At 42.0% G+C, this 22,068-nt stretch overlaps 1 protein-coding gene across 5 annotated transcripts in view; it reads right to left on the bottom strand.

The window, feature by feature from the left end:
• LOC115588075 (disco-interacting protein 2 homolog A) overlaps positions 1–22,068 on the bottom strand; it is a 103,478-nt gene that overhangs the window by 32,599 nt on the left and 48,811 nt on the right. For 4 of the 5 annotated variants that reach the window (XM_030428378.1, XM_030428379.1, XM_030428380.1 and 1 more), the window contains exons 2-5: positions 11,665–11,736; positions 5,934–6,053; positions 5,727–5,846; positions 1,185–1,454 (exon numbers count right to left, since the gene is read on the bottom strand). In XM_030428378.1, the coding sequence (XP_030284238.1) occupies positions 1,185–1,454; positions 5,727–5,846; positions 5,934–6,053; positions 11,665–11,736 (582 nt within the window). Of the gene's footprint in view, positions 1–1,184; positions 1,455–5,726; positions 5,847–5,933; positions 6,054–11,664; positions 11,737–17,259; positions 17,522–22,068 lie in introns of those variants that run through there. The other variant, XM_030428382.1, reaches the window with a different exon arrangement.

Genomic DNA, 22,068 nt, shown 5'->3' with positions numbered 1-22,068 from the left:
TTGGCTAGTACCATGATTCTGCAACCAAAGGTCATGTTTGCTGAAATCATCCATATTATCCTAAAAATGCGGTTCATGTGTGATCGCCTACTTGTCATTGTCTATTGTTGAAGTGTATGACAGACAGAGTTCGAGGGGCCGGAGGAAAAGGAGAATATAGGAGATTTATTTACAGCTCCATTCAGCACCAGTCACTGCTGCTACTTTATGACAGCAACCTTGAGGAGAGACAGGCTGGACAGAAATCAGCAAGCTCCATCCTAATAGGCTATTGCTCTGCTAGCGACACGTACGGGCACACATGAACACACACACACACGCACACACACGCGTGCACGCACACACACATGCACGCACGCACATGCACACACGCACACACACACACGAGAGACTGAAGGCACCATCTCACTTCGCTGGAGATAAATCCCCCGAAACTAGCTTGTGACACTCATGGCATGGTAATGTGGAATGAGGAGCTTTGACGGGGAAGTGGCCACGAACCCTTTTCACATGACTGAATGATAGTGAGATGGCAGACGGAGACGACTAATTAGAGATGTGAACTGGAGCTCTGTCGCTGGTTGCCTTTGTCTTGCCTCACTGAGTGCTTTTGTGTATCTGGAAGTAGATGTGGCCTCGGATGTAGCAGATGTGTAAGACACCCCTGTCTGTCTGTCTGCGACTGTGATACAGTTGTAGAAAAACAGTCTAAGCAACATGTACAGGTTAAGACATGCCCGCGATAAGCCAATCATTCAGATTGGCTGGCAGTAACAGAGGGCACCAAACTTCTTGTAAGACAATGAAAAAGTAAAGAATCTTTCCTCAGACTCGATGATTCATTGAGGAATTCAAACGAATACAGCTCAGCAGGGGGTTCTGCAGGCTTGTTATAGGACTGTATGTAAATGTACTTTTACCCCAATGAAACTTTAATCAGGATTCTTCCACCAGCACACTTGAACTGTGAGAAAACTACATGCAGGAAATACTTTTAAACATCGAAAAACTGCTTCTTTGCAAGGCATGAAATTGTTCTAGTTCTTCGATACCTTCCTGCTTCAACTCACAGTCACACTACACATTTTTATAGTTCTCCGACTGGATCAATTAAAAAGGAGACAAGAACATACAGATCTGCCAACCCGAAATATGATGTAATATCGTGCATGTGTGTCACTGACCTAGCTGGGTGTGTGCCATGAGATCTGCCAGTACGGTAGCTGCGGCGTTGGCGTTGAGGGCAGCGTGGGCAGTGGTGTTGGTGGTGGTAACAGATCTCCCTCCCGGGTGGGATGAGGTGGATGACGCGGAGGATGAGGTGGACGAGCCCTGGATGACACGGTTAAACCAGTGCTCAACGGCTGGGTGGCCGTGGCCCTGGTAGGGCGTGGAGGTGGCCAGACGTCCCTGCCGGCGCAGCGAGCCCTCGTCTTCCGACGCTGAGGAGGTGTCTGTGTTTGACAGGGTCAAGATAGGGCAGCGTCACAACAGTGGACAAAAACCAAGATGGTGAAACTCGCAGATGTGGTATTTAGATGATATGCTGATAACACATTATTCTACTTATACATACTGGAGAGCGTACATATAAGCTTGTGGGATGATTTCAATGGAAATGCGAATGAGGGATGCTTTTTTTTTATATGTATTGACTGCATATAAAAGTAGCCACACTAGTGCAACTACATGTGCAACTACATGTGTACTATCTGAATGATAAAGTGAGACCAGAGTGTATCAGTATGTAGAACAAAAACACTTTTCCGACTGTAGTGTGTGCTTAGGTTATTATGGCTTTGACTCAAACTCAGTCACTAATGATTTTACAGCCTCTCCCTTGAGGCTACTGTGAGCAGTTGGTCTCAGTGAAAAATAGCCCAAACAGGAGCAACTTCAAAGTAAGTTAAGGATCGTTCAAAATTAACACATTCCACTTCATCTGCCAAGCTCCCAGAAACGTCTGTTCTTTCAAACAGGATCACTGAAGTTGCACAAGAGCAGGTTGGTCTAGGATCTGTATTCTGCAGTGCAATGAAAGGCACCATCCACTTGAGAAAGTTAAAAACAACTGTTTACAAAATTACCAAGAGAGGTCACACTTTCACCAATTATTCATCAGCACTGCAGCCTCCATAAAAAGGTACAAAACTCATTCACACGTATGAAAATATTACACTGAAGTCTGTTAAAATCTTAAGCTTTAATAACATAGACGACCAATCCCAAGTCCACTAAGAGGGTGATAGAGAGACATTTAGAAAACAAGGATTAAGCCTGCATATTTGTGATCAGCACGTGCCTGATGATGTTCTCTAAACTAATGAGCCTTCATGTATTTAATCTGCCTCCTAATCACTCACAGTAAGAAGTTAGGAAAGTCCATCAATTTAGAAACTATTACAATCACTGTTCCCTTCCTTAAGCTTTCCCGTGGCCTTGTAGAGGCTGTCAGAGGAAAGCTGGAGGAGGTTTGATCATAACAAGCGAAAATATAATGTTTCTACAACCAGCAGACTCACGGGGGTTATCTCGCATTCATGATTTGGTTTGTTATTCCTGTGCCTCTCTCCAATCTCTCTCCATATCTCAGTAACCTTGACACAGTTACACCAAGGGAGAGGTAGAGAGGGGGTCAGACAACAAATGCAAAGTAGAAATAGAGAGGTGGAAAGAGTGTGGAAGAAACTGAAAGAGAGAAATAGATGGATTAGTCACAGATCAACAGACAAAAACAAGAATAGATTGTGAGGAGTGAGTCAGAGCAGGGATGAATATTAAAGAGAGGAAACTGAAGCAGATATAGTAGCATATATGCTCTGATCTCAGTTATTCTAATATTGTATTCAAACAAACAAAACAAGTTATATTCACAAGGCTTTGGCCTAGCAGTTAAAAGTTCGAGGTGGATTTCAGTAGCCGGTTCTATGGAAAATGGATTCAATCCGATTGGCTGAAGCAACATCATAATGGTTGGTGCCTGAAAGTGACATTTACAATAATGATGCAATACTACAAATAGCATTATACATACTGGAGCCTCCAGGTACAATTTATCCTTCAGCTATGTAAAAAAAAAAATTATAAGATTACAAATTTAGCTGTCTTCTGGTACTAAGAAAGAAGACTAGGGTCCTGTGACATATAACATGTTGGCCGCAAATGAGAACCTCCTAGTGGAGCTACAGTAGGAGAGAAGTCAGAGGATCAGTCAAGTCAACAGGCATCATCCTCTGGGGAACATGACTATCTGTATATTCTTCTTTGTTCTTTGGTTTTCTGTAGTGATCCTTTTGAAAATGTGCCTTGGTATAAATCTACCTGTACACAGATGAAACCATGGGGCATCTTTATCTTCCAGACTTGACACATTTTATTTCTGTAGATACTACTAAAAGTGAGAAGTGTTTTTCTTGGTGTTAGGGATTACAGATATTGTATGTACTTTGCCAGGTCATGGTGATCTTGATTTGATGAGCTGTTGCATGTGATTGTGGGCACACCTTCAGCACAGCTGTGGGTTGTCATATAATTGTGGGCTGTGTTTAAACACCATGTTTCTCTGTGACTTTTATGTCTTGAGAAAGGTGTTTGCCACTTAAACATCAAACTTATTTGATAAATCAATATGGAGGTTATGTGCAGGAAATTCTCTTTTTCATTGGGATTTGATTTTGGGGGATTCAATTTCCCTGCAACGCAAAAAAAAAAAGAGAGATAAAGCAGGTGGTGTGCAAGAGCACGGACATCTGTACCACATTTCAAGGCAGTCCATCCAATAGTTGTTGAGATATTTTCAATCTGGAACAAAATGGTGGACCGACTAACCGACTGATAAACCAACACTGCCATCCACAGGGAAATGCATGCCTAAAAATACACTAAAAAGTGTGTCAGATTTTTATAAACTTCTTTAAAAATGCGTATGCATTCCAATATTTTGTATAGACTATATGCCTGTATACTTGCTTTTCAACATGTTCACTGCATTGTGAACAGAATTGTTCACATACAGTACTTGCCAAAGTACCTTATGTGTCACTAAAGGGCACACCAGAGGACTCTGACCTTATAAAACCGCTGTATTTGTATTATGTGCACCAAAAAATATGGGTCCACTTGGTCACTATGTTGTTATTTTGTGAGATCATGGAAGAAGAAGTGACAGCTTTTCTGCATAAGTCTCTTAAATCAAGTACATTGTGACAATGGTGAGTATATTTCATTTGTCAATGTGATATTTTTATGATGAAAACACCACTACATTTTCAAATGTCTCACACACACACACACACACACACACACACACACACACACACACACACACACACACACACACACACACACACACACACACAGAGCCTGTCAGTTCAGCAGAGCGGCTTGCTGTGATATTTTTCAAGGTTTTGCACAGAAGTTCCAGTACCATAAGAACAGTATTATATGTAACATTCATATCTGAGGATTTGCGCCACAAACATTCGGTGCAGGAGGTGCGTACAATAATGCTAAATTAAAATATACGTCCGACCTAAGGCTTCTATCATCCAATCATGCCAAACTCAATTAGATGACCATTCTGACACATTAACAATGATCACAAACTACTGGTTCTTCACAAACAGAAATGGAGTGATCAGACATGTAGTGTGACCATATCCAAACCGACATTACAGATTAGCAAGATAGGACATGAAAAAGGAGAAAGGTTATCAATGTGCATGTGTGTTAAATACACATACCGCTACACTACAGCGGTATCAGTTGCCAGGAACTCCTCTATGGGCAGCACCTCTCTGGCCCTTGATGAACCTTTGCTAATGTGAGCTCAGTTTGTCATTTCACATCACATCTCAAGCACAAAACTACCACAACCATGCCAATGTGAGCACAGCTACACTTGTAGTGAAAGTATCAGAGCTTCAAATTATCTTATATGTACAGTATGCATCTTTGTGGGTCTGTCAGTCATAACTATGAACCATATACCAGCAGATGACAGTAGATCACTCAGAATGACTAGAAACAACCATGAAGAGCCCCCTGCTTCTCCTGCTCAAACTCCAATGTCTGAGCTCTTAATCCGGTTACTCGCCCCACCGCTATGTCCTCTCTCTTTACCAAAGACATGAGATTTTTTAGGCCCCCCTATCAATTAACTCTTTCACCAATGATAACACCACTGCAGTGTCTGAGATACAGGCGAGTTTTTCTGTCATGCAATCACACACAGATATCTTACTGACTGATTAAAAATGAAAGCTTTCTTTGGGGATTGTTTGGGAAGAGCTAACACAAAATGGGTTTTTCGGGCCATAAAAATCTCATCATAAAAGAAGCTGCAGAATGCAGGAAAATGACAAAAATTCATATCAGCTGGCCCACACAATACAAACTGTTATAAAAGCAGGCGAAAGGTCGACATTTTGAGACCATGTTATAAATCTGATTATACACCCATCATGCAACTCATGTGGGAAGGTCGGCCTGGGAACACAACGGTGAGAACTGAGGCTTTTACAGTCACAGAGAATGGACACATTCATCAAACTGCACATTTCTTTCCAGTGGCAAATATGTGGCAACATCATATTGGATCACTGGACACAACAGAGGGTCACCAAGCATCCTACACTCCAGCACTCATAGGAACACATGTAAACAACCCGGGGTGAAGATAAACCTGGGCTGTGTGTGCACAGGAACAGTTGGTTTGGAGTTCTCACCTGGCGGAGTGCATGCCTCGACTGAAGACTGAACTAACACAGATCGTCTCTTGGAGGGCATTGGCATCTTCCTCTCTTTGTACTTTGCCAAAGCTGCTTGGACGGCTTCTGTGTGCAAATCTAAGAGAACACATCGACACAGATTAGCAAAAAGCAAAGAATGAGAGCACAAGTTATTTAAAACTGGCAGTGTGGACACATGATTACCAGATCTGAAGCGTTCATCCCGGGTGTTGGGCGCCCGGGACTTGTTGTGTTTGGAACCTGGGTGAACAGCTTGGGAGGAGGCCTGGATCCTGTTGTCAATTTGTAGTGAAGGGTCTACACCTGCAGAGAGAAAAGTCAGGGACAGGAGAGTTTATGAAAAAAATAAAATAAAAAGGAATGCTCAAATGCAGAAATATCAGTCTCAGAAATATGAGAAATGCTTGGACATAGAGGAACACGGCTGAAAACTGCTCAACCAGATCAAGTATCCAAAAGCTTAATAGTAATCCCCTACTTAGGCTGCTTTCTTTTAATACAGTAGCTCGAAGTTGAGAAAGTATTCGCTTTAATTAATCCAGCCTCTCTCGCAGCTTTCCAGCCTGCCTCCCAGCTTTCCAAGGGGAAGCAAATGCAAATTACACAGACGTTGAAGAAAGGAGGTGATTAAGCACCATGAATGTCAAAAAGACAACATCTTTTAACTAGAGCGTGCTAAAATTATCAAACTCTCAAACTCGTCAACCTCTCTGTGCTCCGTGTGACGCATGCAGTGATTCATCCTCTGGCTTATGCAATTCTCTTTTGAGCTTCATTAAGTAACTTGTGGTTAGCATCAGAGGGGAAACCCAAGGATACTGCCTGAAAAAAGGTCATGGTTCAAGCTCTGGAAGTAGTCTTCAATCTTTTTAATGTCTGCTTTATTATGAAATATTTAGGAAGGATAAATGTAGATGGGAGACTCAGAAAAGAGACAATGTAAAATATACCTAAATGAGATGAATATAATCCTGTTTGATCCAGATGAACTTCGTGGACTATTAATTATTGACAGAAGACCTCATCCTCCCCTCTATTATGGTATATAATAACATGCACATATAATATTTTAATGCAATTAAATATTTAATGTTAAAATGTAATCTAAACACATAAAAAAAAATGCATCTTCCAGTTTTTACTGGTATGGTACGTATTCCTGAGAGTGGGACAAAGATGAGAATAAAGTATTGAAAAACATGCTCCTGTTTAGATGCACATTACCAACTATAGTCATGTTGTTGCAGCCTCCTGCTGATTTACACCTGAACTTGAAAGATTTATTGCAAAACTGTCTAGTTTCAGATTCATAAACATTTTGGGTATGCATAAAAACAGCAGCACAACATATAACAACATACATTACACATTCGTTTATGTGAAGAACTAATCACTGTGGAGCTGACGATGTGGGATGAGAACCAAAATCTAACTTGGAACATCATAGGCTCAGGTTCACGCTGCATAGGTGTTATTCAGAGAACACAGCCTAACCAAACAGAAGGCTCTTTTCATTTACATTAAATATTTGTCTTTCGCTCTATATATCCTAAGGAAACCTGCTGAATATGCTAAAATAGTCAGCAACAAAGACATTAAACCCTGACAATTCTGCAAGTGAATCCCACTTTCCATATTCCTTGAATGTAGGGCTGCGATATGGCCTTAAAATAACATCCCAATATCTTTAGGCCATATTACGATAAACAATACATTCATGAGCTGATATTTCGAAATCCGCTCGAAAGCACTTCATTCATTTTACACAATTATCTCAATTAAATTCCAGTAAATTCCCTCAAACTTCACCTGTGCATTGATATATTTATGATAAACATTCAACATCAAGACATCCATGTCTTGAAAAAAGTCTTTGTAACATCTTTAAATAAATATATCAATTAGAGTCAATATATGAGTCAGACAATATTGTTTAATCACACATATATCTGTCTCGGTGTATATGTGCTGATATGAAAACTTTCTTTTTCAAGAGTATAATTCAGAAAAAGATGCTTGGGATAATACATAATTAGCAAATTCCCATGGTATTTTTTCAGTGCATATCCTGCCTCAGTTACATATTGTTGTCACAAGTGTTTGATAAACATTTGAGGGATCACTGACTTGCATTGCAAAAAAAGAGAAAAGCAAGTGCTACCTTTGACTCAAGACTACTTAATAAAACCACAGGCAGAACTTCATGAAAACCAGTTTAGATGGTTTATGACTATGATGATGTCTGCTGATGATTTTTTCAGACGGCGTCACGTGGTTGTCTGTTGTAGCAAAGCCTTATTTAAATCCAATTCAATTAAAATAGCTTTATTGGCATAAAAGTTTCACAAGCAGCAGCAGAGTGCAATTTGCCCAAATATTTGGATAGAACATAAAAACAGCAATATGAACATTGTAAAAAGTGCTATGCTACGACAAGCAACAATTAGTAGGTGTAATCAGAGCTGAAGATAACACATTGCCCGTTTTACAGCAGTTCTTCGTGTGGCTTGTCTACATGATGCTGCCGTCTGAAGCTGTCCAAGAAGGGGGAGGCCTTTGCTTAGATCAGATAATGACTGTTGTACGATGCCTACCTCTTTTTGAGGCATCCTCCCCCAATGCAAGGGATGAACAATTTACACAAACAAGTTTAATTTTGGGTATCAGCAGTGGTATACCAAAAAAAATAAAGGCTGACCTATCACTGGTATATGAGTGAGACTTAGTTAAAGTAACAATAACTTGATTTAGTTAAAATGAAAACACTTAACAACAATGTGTGGAGGCAAAATGTGACAGAAACTGTAGTCACATTCTGGGATAATAGAAGGTCTACAAATCCACACATGGGTGCCAAAATGAACAGTGTAGTCAAAAAAGCATCTTTGAGCTGACTGTGGGCGGCTTTGACGTTTCTGTGATGTTGCAACTTTTACTAACCTGCAACCAAATCTACCACACAGAGTGGCTGTTTCCGTAAGTATACCCATTAGAAAAGAGCCGTTTGAGGACAGGGTTCTAGCACGTCACATTCAGCCAGACAGATCCAGCAGCGAGCTGGCTGACTGGTCAGACAGACACCCGGCCAGCCCAGCCAGCATCAGCTCGCCCGGCTTTTCAGCGGCAGCTTAGTGGGGATCAGTGAGCTCCACACTGTCAGCAACTCTCAGACAGCAGCAGCACACACACCAATATGCTGAGCAACATTCACACACGCTTCAACTAAATCTATCCAATAAGACCAGTTTTAGATATGACACAAGACACAATAAGGACTTAATACATGGACTCTGACACACATACACACAGCATCCCCTGAGCATGGATAGACACATCAATATATGCCACTGGTCCCTTATAACGCTCTGACAGTCCAGTCACACAGCAGCCTCTCCCCGGCTCCCAGAGGAGACAGGTCCATAAAACAAGCCAGGACACCAGACCCGGTTGCTGGGCAGAACACACTTCAGAGACACACCACACTGAGCCAATGAGAGGTGTGCTCCGTCACAGCAGATGTTGTGATTGGTTCAGAGTGAAACCCTGATGAATTTTTAGCACCTGTCTGATGCCAACACTTAACTGGGGTGGCTGCCGTAGACACGTGCAGGCTGTCGAACTTCCTTGAGAGGAAATATGCTTTGCTAATGACTAACATCGAGTTCACAGTTGTATGACATGAAATTAATGGGTGTGAGGAATTCTGGTTGAAAGAGCTGGGACCCAGAAACTGCATCCACAGTCGGATAGTAAGAAAAGAAAAAAGAACAATCAGTCAAGATACATTTTCCCTGACATGGTACAAAAAGTCATCCACAGAGTTCGATTTGATTATGACAAACTTACATTCACATGCCAACCTTTCTCAAAAAGTTTCCAGTAGGTCAACAGCTAAAGCAATTATTTAGTCTCAAACCTCGCAGTGAAGCCCCAACAATAAAATATAAACAAAGGAAATTAATCTACACCCTCATAGATCTCAACAATCTGGCTTCATACACCAACTTTATTGCACTTGGCACATGCACAGCCCTATGACAACAGTGAAATATGAGGCAGTAAAACAGCTTATGAAATGTTGTATGGAGCTCAGAAGCCAACAGTCTATTGGTCTCTATTTCAATCCTGCAGTTGTTAAACCCTAACCCACTGATTCATTGTGCTGGGTGGATGCGTCATTAATTCTCATGTGTTGTATATGAAGCATCTCACCCACTCCAAGACCATCTATTTCTGCGCTACGTCTATCATTTCCCTTCTTAAGGTGCTGAGATTCGGCCTGAATGGATTTAACAATGAATAAAAGAGAGAATCTATGATAACAAGGAGGGAGATGTAGCAAGAGAAAGAGATGATCCGCCAAAGCTAAATAACAGGCCTGATAGCTCCAGTGGAAAGCCTTGAAGGAGCAGTCCACACCAGACTCTGGTTTCCATTGAGGCTTGGTGCTCAGATAGCAGGGCCAAACCAAAGACTGCCACTGAACCCAGATAGAGGACAGAGAAGCATGAAGCATACAGCCACCACAAACCACCTCAACCTTGCAGTCTGCCCAAGGCTGCTGGGACCGACCGGCTGCACGACTACGACTAAAATTACCCTGAATAGATCTATAAATGTGTGTAGCACCCCTACACAGTCAACAGACAGATAATAAGTAGCATTACAGCTGGGAAGCTTTACGCCTCCCTGTTTTTCAAAGTTGATACCTCTCTTTTCAAACACCCACGGAACTAGCAAAGGCCAGTAGGCGCAAATACGCACAAAAAACAAAACATTCCTCTGAATAACTAGCATTCTGCACGACAAGGTAGCTTATCTAACAACACATAATACCATCCTATCAAGAGCTTAGAATGTGCCTTACAAGAGCAGCACAAAATTACTCAAAAGAAATATAATTAAACCAGAAGTGGACCAGTTATCCTACCAGCAGAGACACCTTTTATTTCCATCCAAAGTCCGTCTTCCTTGCCTCAGCTGGTCAGCACCTATTTTTATTTGAACCCTACATACATACAGTATGATATATGGTGGACGCAGGTCTAAGACATTTATGATGAAGCAAAAGGTCACAGAAGCTAAAGAATCAAGGACACATCAGCAGAGACATGTCTAACCATCAGAGTTAAGTGAAGATGGCCAAAAGCCTCCAGGGTATCCTTCATGACAACTTTATGACCATGTCATACCAGACCATGTCGTCTGGTATAAAACATATTCAATTTACTTTATTTAAAATGTGCATTTTCTGCAAGCAAATTCTGAATTGGTTTTGCTTGGTTCTTATACATTTTGTCAACATTTCAGGATTTTATTTTTGATTAATCTTCTCTGCTTTTTTAACTTTAAAAAGGTGCACTATTGTCATTTTAAGGGAAGAAATTTTAATCAGAAGCGAAAGATCTGATTTTTTTAATGCCTGAACAAACTAAATAAACAAACTGTTGTTATTTTCTTTACTGAATAAACAAACTGACCTTAAAGGGCAACACAATTACATGCTGTTTGACTTTGTTGATATGTGGCGGACCCTGCCACCGTTCATCTGATTTATTCAGTTATGGGGAAAATACATGTTTCTGTTTGTATCATCAAGTCATTAATATTGTAAATATCAACATTTGGAGTTTGAATTTCTTCTCCAAATACGACACAGTGTCTCTTTAACTTGTTTCCCTAAGCTGTAATGAGGTTTGTTTTGTCTAAAAAAAAAAAAAACAGTAAAATTTGCTTTATGCAATTGAAGCTGCCCCTACAATCATCATTATCAACATAAGATACTTAATCTCACTCGGTTCGCTCTTGCAAGGACACTACAGTACGCCAACTGCGAGGATAACAGGAAGCCGGAGCACAGATAAAAGCTGTTGTTGCTGGACTGTAAATTTGACTGCAGGCCTGTGAGTCTTACCTTGTATCTGTGGGATGTACGGTGCCAACAGCTTGCCTCTTTTCTTCTCATAGCCCTTCTGAGTGATGTCTCCTGTACAGACAGAGACAGAGGAGTACAGAGGAACAGACAGACAGAGAGAGAAGGGGGGGCAGAGAGATGAGTCATTAGCTCAGCCTTGCTCTGGCGGTGGTGTGTGTGTGTGTGTGTCTGTGTGCGCACACGAGTGCCTCAGGATCACACTGCCAGGCTGGTTACACTGGCACCACGGGGCACCAGAGGAGGATTGTGGTAGCAGATGACCAGCCCTAACCCATTGGATGTCTCCATCTCACATAACACAGAAAATGACCTTGCATTTGTTGAGAAATGTCAGCAGACTCATGTGGCAGTGAGGCAAAGTTCCTACTGAATACTTGAATGATAACATCGACAAGGCGAGGGGCATTTAAAAGATCGTTTGTCTGGTGCGCCTGGAACATTTTCCCTCCAAGCATTTTTACCAGAAGTAAAAATACTGCTGATGTCAGCATGAACTGAATCTGCCTCAGTTGTCTCCCCACATAATTAAAAGGCGGTCTGTTAAATGAGATCGAGCTGCATGTTATTTTAATAGCTCAGTTTGAAAGGATGTACAAGCTTTTCTAAGCCTGGAATTTAACTACGATAAATGAAGAAAGAGAAGAATAACGGGGAGGGAGTCAGAGAGAGAGAGGGTGAAGGTATGAGGCTAAGCTCTGTAGATGTCTGTAGCTTAACTGCTACTTTACACCAGAAGTGAAGAATAGACCTCACAAGGTTAAAGACACTGATGTAAACAAACATGAGCCCAGCAGCAGTGTTTTAGATAATGGCAGATGGACTGTTGCTACAGCTAGCTCTCAGGCTAAAGCCAGCTCAATTAGGGGATCAGGAATCAATAAGTGACTCGATAAAGAATAGAACTTCTCAGTAGAATTAACAATGGCATTTATTTTGGTTAAATATTATCAGCTCCCATCCCTTATACAGGGGCACCAACTCAGTTTTAGTGCCACAGAAAACCCTGCCCTCACGAATATAACAAATATTCCAACTAGATTCACATGATGAGGTATTCAGATTCAAAATTTTGGGTCAGCGTATAGGATGAGTTGGAGTATCACAGTCTGTAATGGGAAAATAAAAGCTGCTTCACCAACACAGAGCATGAAATGGCCTTTTTTTTGCCTTTTTCCAAGAAGAAAGAAAGCAGCAAATTACAGTATCCCTGCGGTGTGACACAAGAGCTCATAACAACTGAACTCATCACTAAAGTGCCACCAAAATGCAAAAAATGTTGAACACATCCATGTCCTCCTGGGACCTACTCAAAAGGCAGAGAAGTAGGTCACTGGCTGGTATTTTGGCAGGCTGTGGTTGATTTGGGGATGTAAGATGTCAGTGTGTTCCTGCATATCAGACACGGCTGTGGGCTGAGGCTGATGGGGTGGAGGCTTGCTCTTTGTGGACAAAAGACATATTTATTCACTCAGAGAGGGCTGACTGACAGCACCTCTATCACTGAAACCATGACTGTCTACATAACTATGCTCCCATAAATGACCTCCAAGAACCTCCTAAAGATGGATGTGAAAGGAAAACAAGGGCCGAGGAAAGGCAGCTATGGAAGATGAGGGGCCTTATGGAAAATATTCCAGTCAAAGTCAAACAGCCACTTGACATGACACATACATTGTTTGGCCGGAAGCTAGAAAATACTTGTCAAAGTCACTGGATCCTCATGAATAGGGATCACACTGTGTTCTTTATACTAATCTCTACGGGTGCTCAGTGAGGGTCATCAGGGTGGAGGTCAAGTGAAACAGCAATAAGTTCAATAGGGCTGTGTGAACAGAACAAATTGATTAAAACCCTCCCCATGTGATAACTTTTCTTCATCTCACCATGGGGAATACTTTATTTTGCCCGCTTGCTTTAACCTGTATTATTTCACTGAAATTGTACTGTATAAAAACTCATTCCCCATGTCATAGGTTACATCGATTCTAAAGTGTTTGGACACCAGGATTTATCCCACTTTACATGTTGCAGATTCATAAGGACTGCACAGTACATAAAATTGAACATTGTTATTTGTGTAAATTGTCTACCTATTACCAAAAGTTTTATAAGTAATATGGTTAAGATAATACAGATATGAATGTATTGAATTTCTTGACGATTTAAATTGTGCTCCTTCATTTTGGGCTGGTGCTCCTAAAATGTTCAGTAAGGAGCCTCAGTGCTTCTAGTCTAAGAGTTAGTCTGGAGCTGTGTTTAGGGTGTAAGAACTGGGTGTGAACAAATATTAGCCTATAAACATTTTTTCCGCATATTATTTCATCACTTTACAGCAGGATTTTATGTACATCTCTTTAATTTCTGTTAAGAAATTGGTGTATCTAAATTGCGTACCTGTGTACCCAGATGTAAGAGTAGGGCACACCAGTGTAACCAGTGCAAAAAGCTATACTTGAACCATGTGGTGTATCTTGTCACGCAATTATATACAGACCACCGTGGATTTTCAAATCATCATATTCATTTAGTTCTGATTTACATTACAGAATCCCATCTTGAAGGTTGGAATGAAGGTTGTAGTTTTGCCGATTTATCTCTGTCAGTTCTCTGCTCCTCTTGAACACAACAGTGTGGCAGTGTGAGGGCAGGTGTTGTTGGTCACACTGGTTGCCGCGCTGCCCGCTGGTCCTGAGTCACCACTAACAGCTGAATGCCTGCACTGTTAAATGTCCAGGAGAGCTGGAGGCTAGCAACAATACAGCGCTGTCCACAGGCCGAGCCGGCTGACCTGACACTGACTCTTTCTGGTGATAAGTGTCTCTGTTTGTGTGTGCGTGTACAACAGTAGAAGACTGCGTGCATGCCAGCGTGTCTGAGAGTGTTCGCACCATAACAGCCGACCAGCCTGACAACCACACAATAGAAGGCTATTCTCTGCGTCGCTCCCAATGCTGGCTTGCGGCCTTGGTGTCCAAGCAGCCCCCGTTCCACACTGATCCATCAAGTTATGTCTGAGTGAAGCTAATCTTTTGATCTGAGAACAAACAACTTTGTCATTAAACATTGAGGAATGGACTCAAGCTTTCAGTGGTAAACAATGACCCTCAGCAAAACAAAAAGGCACCACGTATCACATTATTTCCTGTCAGTGTCTGTATAAACAAGTGTGTTACTTTGCATGTTTGTACATACATTTGTATATGCAGTCACAGACAGACACACTATTTCCCCTCTCTGTTTGAGCCCTGAGTGCCTCCATGAGGGAAAAATGGAAGGATTCAAAAGGTCAATAAGTGGCCTGCTGCCTGGGGAAATTACAGAGGAGAGAGGGGATAGTGGGATGCAGGAAAAATGAGAGATGAAAGGATGGACGAAAGGAGGCTTAGCACCTACACCAAATTACACCGACACGAGGGACAAGCTGCAGCTTACAGAATATTTACAACAGAGTCGGAAACACTTCCTTTGCCCCCTCACCCTTCAGCGCTGACTACAGGCTTTGCCATGTAATTGAGCTGTAAAGAAAAGAAAAGGGTCTCAAAACAAGCACCTGGGGGGAGAGGAGGGGGATGGAGTATATAAAAACTGAGAGCAAATGTGTCATAGAGGGGAGGGGTGGACCAGAGAGGAGCCATTTCTCATGTCATGATGGTTAGAGACCATCATTAGGGGCTCAGCTGGAAGAAAACTGGTTTTTCTTTCCTCATCAAAACACAACTCATATGTTGCCTCCACTCTAACCTTCTCACCCTCAAGGACTCACTGTCCGCACAGCGACGTATTCCTAGCATCCTAGTCATCTTTTGACCTCTCTTTTTAATTACTTGCAGCTGTTCTTGCCGTCTAGTGTCCAGATTTATTTTGGGTATACTGATGCTAGTCTTGTAACACTCTCCTCGATCGCCATCCATCTGAGGCGACGCAATTTTATTTCCCAGAGACTGGAGGCATTTTTATCTGGCACAAAATTGTTACCGTAAACATTCCTCTCACCGGGTGCTGAATCCAATTTCCAAAGAGAGATGGTCAATCTGAACAATGACAGCAAGAGAGTCCGCTGTCCTCTGCTCTGTCGTATTGACTTTAATTGACTGATGGCTATTGAGCGTAACTGACTGATGGCTATTGAGTGGAGCTGTTCCTCGGATGAGGCCCATTAGAGAATTACCTTGCATCTGCCGAGACAGAGCTCTTCAATCGGGAGGGAAATACGGAATCACAGCACATTCCTGTACAAGCCAACACAAACACATTAAGGGTAGATAATGAAGATCTGAATAGAGAGGGTGAGATTGGCTTCAGTTACGGTTTACGGCTTGTACATACATATTTTCCATCTTATTTCAGATACAGAAAGCCAAACAGGGATGTCAACTGTTGCTCTCAACTATTTCCCGAGCATCACACAAATACACACACACACAAAAACAAACAGTTTTTCAAAAATAATTTTCATATGAATCAGGGACACAACTACATATTTTCATCATTGGTTAATTCAACAGTTTCTTTCTCAATAAATGGAATCATTGGTTGGTCTATAAATGTCAGACATTTGTGCAAAACATCCAGGATAATCTCCTAAAAAGCCAAACTGACATATTCAGATGCTTGCCATGTCCAACTAATGCTCCAAATAACAAAAGTATTCAACTTATTATCATCAGAAACAAGGAAAACAATCTTCACATTTGAGTGGGTGGAACCAGTAAATTCGGGGCACTATGTTTTTTTTTTTTTTTTACTGAAACAATAAACTTATTGTAAAAAAAAAAAAAAAATCTTTTTCTTTGACCGATTAATTGTTGCAGCTCGAAATGATATATTAGACATTATAAACATTAATATATGATTAATGCAATGGTAATTTTGTCAATCTGCTAATTGAGGGTCCAGAATTCTTCTTTAACCTGAAATAAAACGCCTCTATGGTATTTGCCATACTGCCATACACCCTTTCCTCCTCAGTGATGAAGCCAGAGATGTAGCCCCACCCACCCTCAATGTTCGTCTGCCAGGCTGACCCACAATATGCCAACACTACTGCCAAGCCAGCAACCAAGCTGTCTGCCCTTCAGCCACAGAACACCACAGTTAAATATTTAGGCAGGGCAGCGTTTACTCTCCAGGCTGAATCCAATAAAAGCAGATGTAGCCAGATGTCATTTAGCATTAGCTCTCTGTCATACAAATGCTTGTTTTGTACATTTAGATTAAGCTTGGTGAAATCGTAACCAGTGCATATTTGCAATGGGCAGAGGAGATATAGCTCAGGTGTGCATGGTCAGCTCTGTGCAATACTCCATTCATTCTAAGAGAGGAAATTTGTGTGTGACAGATGTAGAAAATGTATCTGCTGAATAAGAGATATTTAAAGGGGCAAACTGAGAAAGAGCAGATCCACAGCACAGATTCAACCACGTCTAGCTTATTAGCCTGTCTACATGACAAAAAACACTCACCAGGCTGCAGAAAAAAAGTTAAAGTAGTGTGTGCAATGACCACAGCAGACCCCTATTAAACTGTTTCAACACACACACACACACACACACACACGCCGGCAGAACAACTCACATGCTGAAGCCGGGAGAAGTGAGCAGAGCAGCGAAGAGATGTCTTCAGCAGAGAGAGAGAGAGAGAGAGGATGCACAGACGTGGAGGGATAAGGAGAGGCCAGCTGCAGAACACAGGCAGTCAGGTCAGCGGAGGATAACCAGCTAAGAGGCTAACAGGCTATCTCTTGGAAGTCATAAGTCAGGCCCATCAGCATCCTTTGTTTCCTTTCCTGGTTAGCGCAGGAGAATGAACGGACCCCATCTCCCTCATTCTCCTCTTCCCATCACTCCCCTCCCTTTCTCAAACCCCACGCAGCACACTCCCCCCCTCTTCAATCCCCCCTCCTCCTTTTCCCGTTCCCTCTCCCTCACTCTTTCCATCCCTCTCTCCTCCCAGCGAAGGTCTCCACACAAAGCCAAACTAGGCTGCGGGATTAGGGTGTCAAAGCAGACCCCTGCCCCCCACCTTCCCACATACCAATCTCTCCCAAACCCACGCACTGTACAAGAGCTATGGAAGAGGCTTCATTAGCCTGCTACAACACGTTTAAACAGGTCAAGTTATATAACATGTTGTTTCCTTGTCAAGGAAAAGCATCCGTACTGATGCAGGCAACCACAGCATTAGAGATAATGCATGCTGCAAAATTACACAGACCACAGCTGGAAAATAAAGAAGTAATTTATATACCACAGCTGGATGCACCGCCAGATCAAACCTGGAACACTGTCTCAAACCTCTAATGGCTGTAAATCTACTGTCATTTCCAGCTTTGTGAAAGTATGTGACAGAGTGAAGGGTAAGATTGGGCTTTTATTTTGATGTGGGAGGAAAAGACTGCCCCGTGTTTAGACCGCTTGGAGTACTACAGCAGTCCCAGCAGGCTTATCACCAGTGTGTGTTTGTGTGTGTGCGCACTACTATTTCATTTTAGAAATGAAGGAGCTATTCACCCTATGGCAATAAGTTTCAATGAATAGCTGCATATGATTAGTCTTAATTATAGCACGCACACGCAAGCAAACGCACGCACGCACGCACGCACGCACACATGCACACACACACACACACACACACACACACACACTAATGGACCAATATGATCACCCATGCAAACGCACACACACACACATACACAATAGATCAACTCTGATTCCGGAGATGGACTACGGGTCACCTTGTAGTCCACCTCACTTTAATGAGTCAGATCCACAAGTACAGATACAAGTAAACAGGGGTTTATGAAATGATCAGTTATTAACTGAATCTGTTGGATGAGTGGAAATGTACTGTATAAACAATATGCCTTGCTTAACGTTAGAGGCTGCAGTTTGGTGTTGTATCTGATGGTAATCGCACTGCATTATATTGATTACTGTTCAGTTGCATCACATTGCATAAGGGTTTCACTTTTTTTGGCCACCTACAGTATGCACTCACACACTCATCAATGTAAAGTGTAGACAGTATGACAGCATTCCTAGACCAGTTTATATCTTTGTTTGAGCCAGGGCCAATTCATTTTAAGCCACACACTGAACGTAGCTCTCAGCTGCACACAGCATACCACTACCTTTCAAATAAAGCCAAGAGATGTCATGATACAAGCTCAAGGCTATGACAAACACGAGACAACAGATTTATCATTTTGCACAGCTCAAGTCACTCTGAACGACATGAATACACAGTGTAGGATCATTTATGTGACACACATCCTACTGGAAGGTTAAAGGCAGTCTGGGACAGGAGGAAAAAGGGTAAGTGTTGCAGCAAAGAGGGGTTGATTGAAGATGACAAGAAGCTTGACACTGAGAGCCAGCTGGAGAAATGGAGGGGAGGGGGTTGGGGGGGGCAACAGGAGGAGGCTTTAGGGAGAATTTAGAGACAGAAGGGGGTGATGAGGAAAGAAAGGAGAGAGGAGGAAAAAAGGATAAGGAATAAAGGAGGATATGATTAAAAGGTAATGACTTCCTCTTCCGTTCACTAGACACACACACACACACACACACACACACACACACACACACACACACACACACACACACACACACACACAGACAGATATCCCTGATCCTAGAGCGCCTGGGCGTCTCTCAGTCTCCATCCATCAACTCCTCCAATCACTCTGTCGCATCGCTTTTAATTAAGTAGTGCCAACGAATTAGAAGACTGAACGAACCCTCCATTACCACTTTGCTAATACATAACCCCCTCATCACATATGCACGCACACCCGCACATGCACTCACACACACATACACAGAGCCCAAAATCCCCCATCCATCCCCCAGGCTCTGTATGGCTGGTGAGCAGACAGACAGCGTGAATAATAAGACATTAGATGCAGCACTGCTTTACTCAGGGGGCCCTGCAGCTGTGGACTGATTTGGGGAACAGACGAGGGGGGGGGGGGGCGTAATTAACAGTCACAGATAAACACTGATACTGTACGCACACACATCAAAGGAACACACACACACAGGCAATCACACATGCAATGCCTGCACCAGATCTCACAAAAAGACAGATGCAGATCAACTTGTGAACAAATATGAAAGCAGAGCGATAAGACAAGGGATCAGGCCGATGTCTCTATTGTGGAAGTATGAGTGAAGTGGTCACTGGTGTCCTCTCTGCAACATTTACATTAAGGTTTGGGGTTAGACATGAAGGTGCAACAAACAATTGTTCTCATTGTCAATGTCGATTACTTGATCTGTAAAAAGATCTGTAAAAAGGTTTCCCAAAACCCAAGACGATGTCCAGTTTATTGTCAGAGGGGAGGAAAGAAACCAGAAAATATTCACATTTAAAGAGCTGGAATTAGATAATTCTTCATTGTATTTCTTAAAAAATGATTGACTATCATTTTTGGAGATAGTGTGACTGAAGTATGAGCACCATTTCTGGGGGTGATGGTAAAAAATTTTAATCGGGAGCATCAGTGCTACTGGATAAAAGTTAGTCTGGAGCCCTGATCAATATAATAGTTGACAAATGATCAACTATTACTTGCAGCTCCAGTTAGACTGTTGATTTTAACACTAGGATAATGGACCAGAGAACACACTGTGTCAATGAGCATCCTCACAAATATCTAAAAGTGTGTGTGTGTGTGTGTGCCTGTGTGTGTGTGTGGCTGGCTCAAGTCCAAGCATATTCATCTCAATTCCATTCAGACACACGTGACACTCAGACTGCTGGATTGAGCTTCACGCTAGCTGAGCGATGTGCTGCTATTCTGGCTCTCAGCCAGAGCTTCATGATGTGTAAACATGCCTCTCACCAACAAGGACAGCAGCAGAAAATCACGCAGTGACTGATACCTCTGTGAATGATAACAACAAAGAGCGACACTGCAGAAAACAAGAGATCTGACGCTGTTGCCTCCCTCAGAGATACAGCCTCTTTTTTAAGCTTGAGTTAATATTTGTTTTACTGTGAGAACAAATCAAGAAATGTGAGAAGTGACAATGAGAGACCCTCTCTTTGTCCAAGTCCTTTCATGTTGCCTATGTGCTAGTGTGTGTCTCTACAGTGCATGTGCATGTGATTTGTGGAGCAAGACATCTGTGTGACAGGCGTGACGAGTGTGAGAGCCTCACAGTAAAGACTCTGCCATGAAACACAAGAATCTGTTCACAGCCACGGACTCTGCCTCCAGCTACACTAACTACTGTATTTTACATGTTACATGCAAACCTTACTGTACTCTCTGTGGGTTCAGTTATTTGATGGTGCGCCTATAAATGAACTGCTTCTCTCTTGAGCTGAAGAAGACAATGTGTGCTACTGTCATTTGGCATCTGCACTAATGGTGTAGTTACAGAGTGTTAGAGCGCTACCTATAAGAACAAATAGCAAGAATAGTGCCTAACTAGCTGCTCAGTCTAAAACTGAAGCTCCATCCAACTTGTGCTCATTTTAAAACTCACAGAAATTTAATGAAATATCCAGCAGTTATCAATTGAGCTAAAAGCAGCTTTCACACACCCACTATTCAGTAATTAGGAGGCTGAAACCAGCCTTTTTGTACTCGATCGTTATGCCCCTCATTGTGAGCTAAGAAGCCAAGTCAGGCAAAGTCAATCTCAGTTTCACTAATGTCCTCCATTTCAGGGCATCACAGCTCTATTCTTAAACTCAACAATCTAATTTGTCTCAATTGAAAAAGGGTCAAAAACACAGAATGGCCTGCCCTGATGGGAAATCTTGTGCCATTGTGCAGATGCTATTCAACATGCTCAGCCACACATAACGCGTGCAGTCCAACTGTTTTACATGCCTCATGGGACCTGTAAAATAACCCGAGCAGGAAACTAATGTTTTCACAGAGCAAGGCTCTGATTAAAATAGGGCTGAAAATTAGACTTGCTTGATAAATGTAGCATTTTTTAATTTTTAAAGGCAGTGCAATCAGACAAATATGGTCCAGGAGCCTGCCAGATCTTCCTGACTGCCCTTTTGCCTTCCTTATTAAACAATACAGACAAAGTGACAACTGGAATGGCTTTAGTAGAGCGCATATCTCTGCCAAGTCCCAACAATCCCCTCAACTTCAATAAAGCCTTATCCAATATCAAATAAAGGGAATTCAAATCCACTAGATCCAGATTTCTATTTGAATCTGCATCAAATTGTACTCACTCAGATATCAGCCAACTAAATACACCAGATTTTTTTTTTCTTTCATCCAGATCTATGCATTACTGCCTGAAAAATCTTACAATGTTAAAGAAAGGGAAACAGATACAAGCAAAAAAGATTACAATTTTAAAAGAGTACTTTAACCAGCTGTCCTAGTACTAATATAATATAATGAATAAA

The sequence above is a fragment of the Sparus aurata genome, chromosome 9 (assembly GCF_900880675.1).
Source record: "Sparus aurata chromosome 9, fSpaAur1.1, whole genome shotgun sequence".
In the NCBI taxonomy this organism is placed as follows: Eukaryota; Metazoa; Chordata; class Actinopteri; order Spariformes; family Sparidae; genus Sparus; species Sparus aurata.
This window is presented reverse-complemented; position numbering and strand designations above follow the sequence as displayed.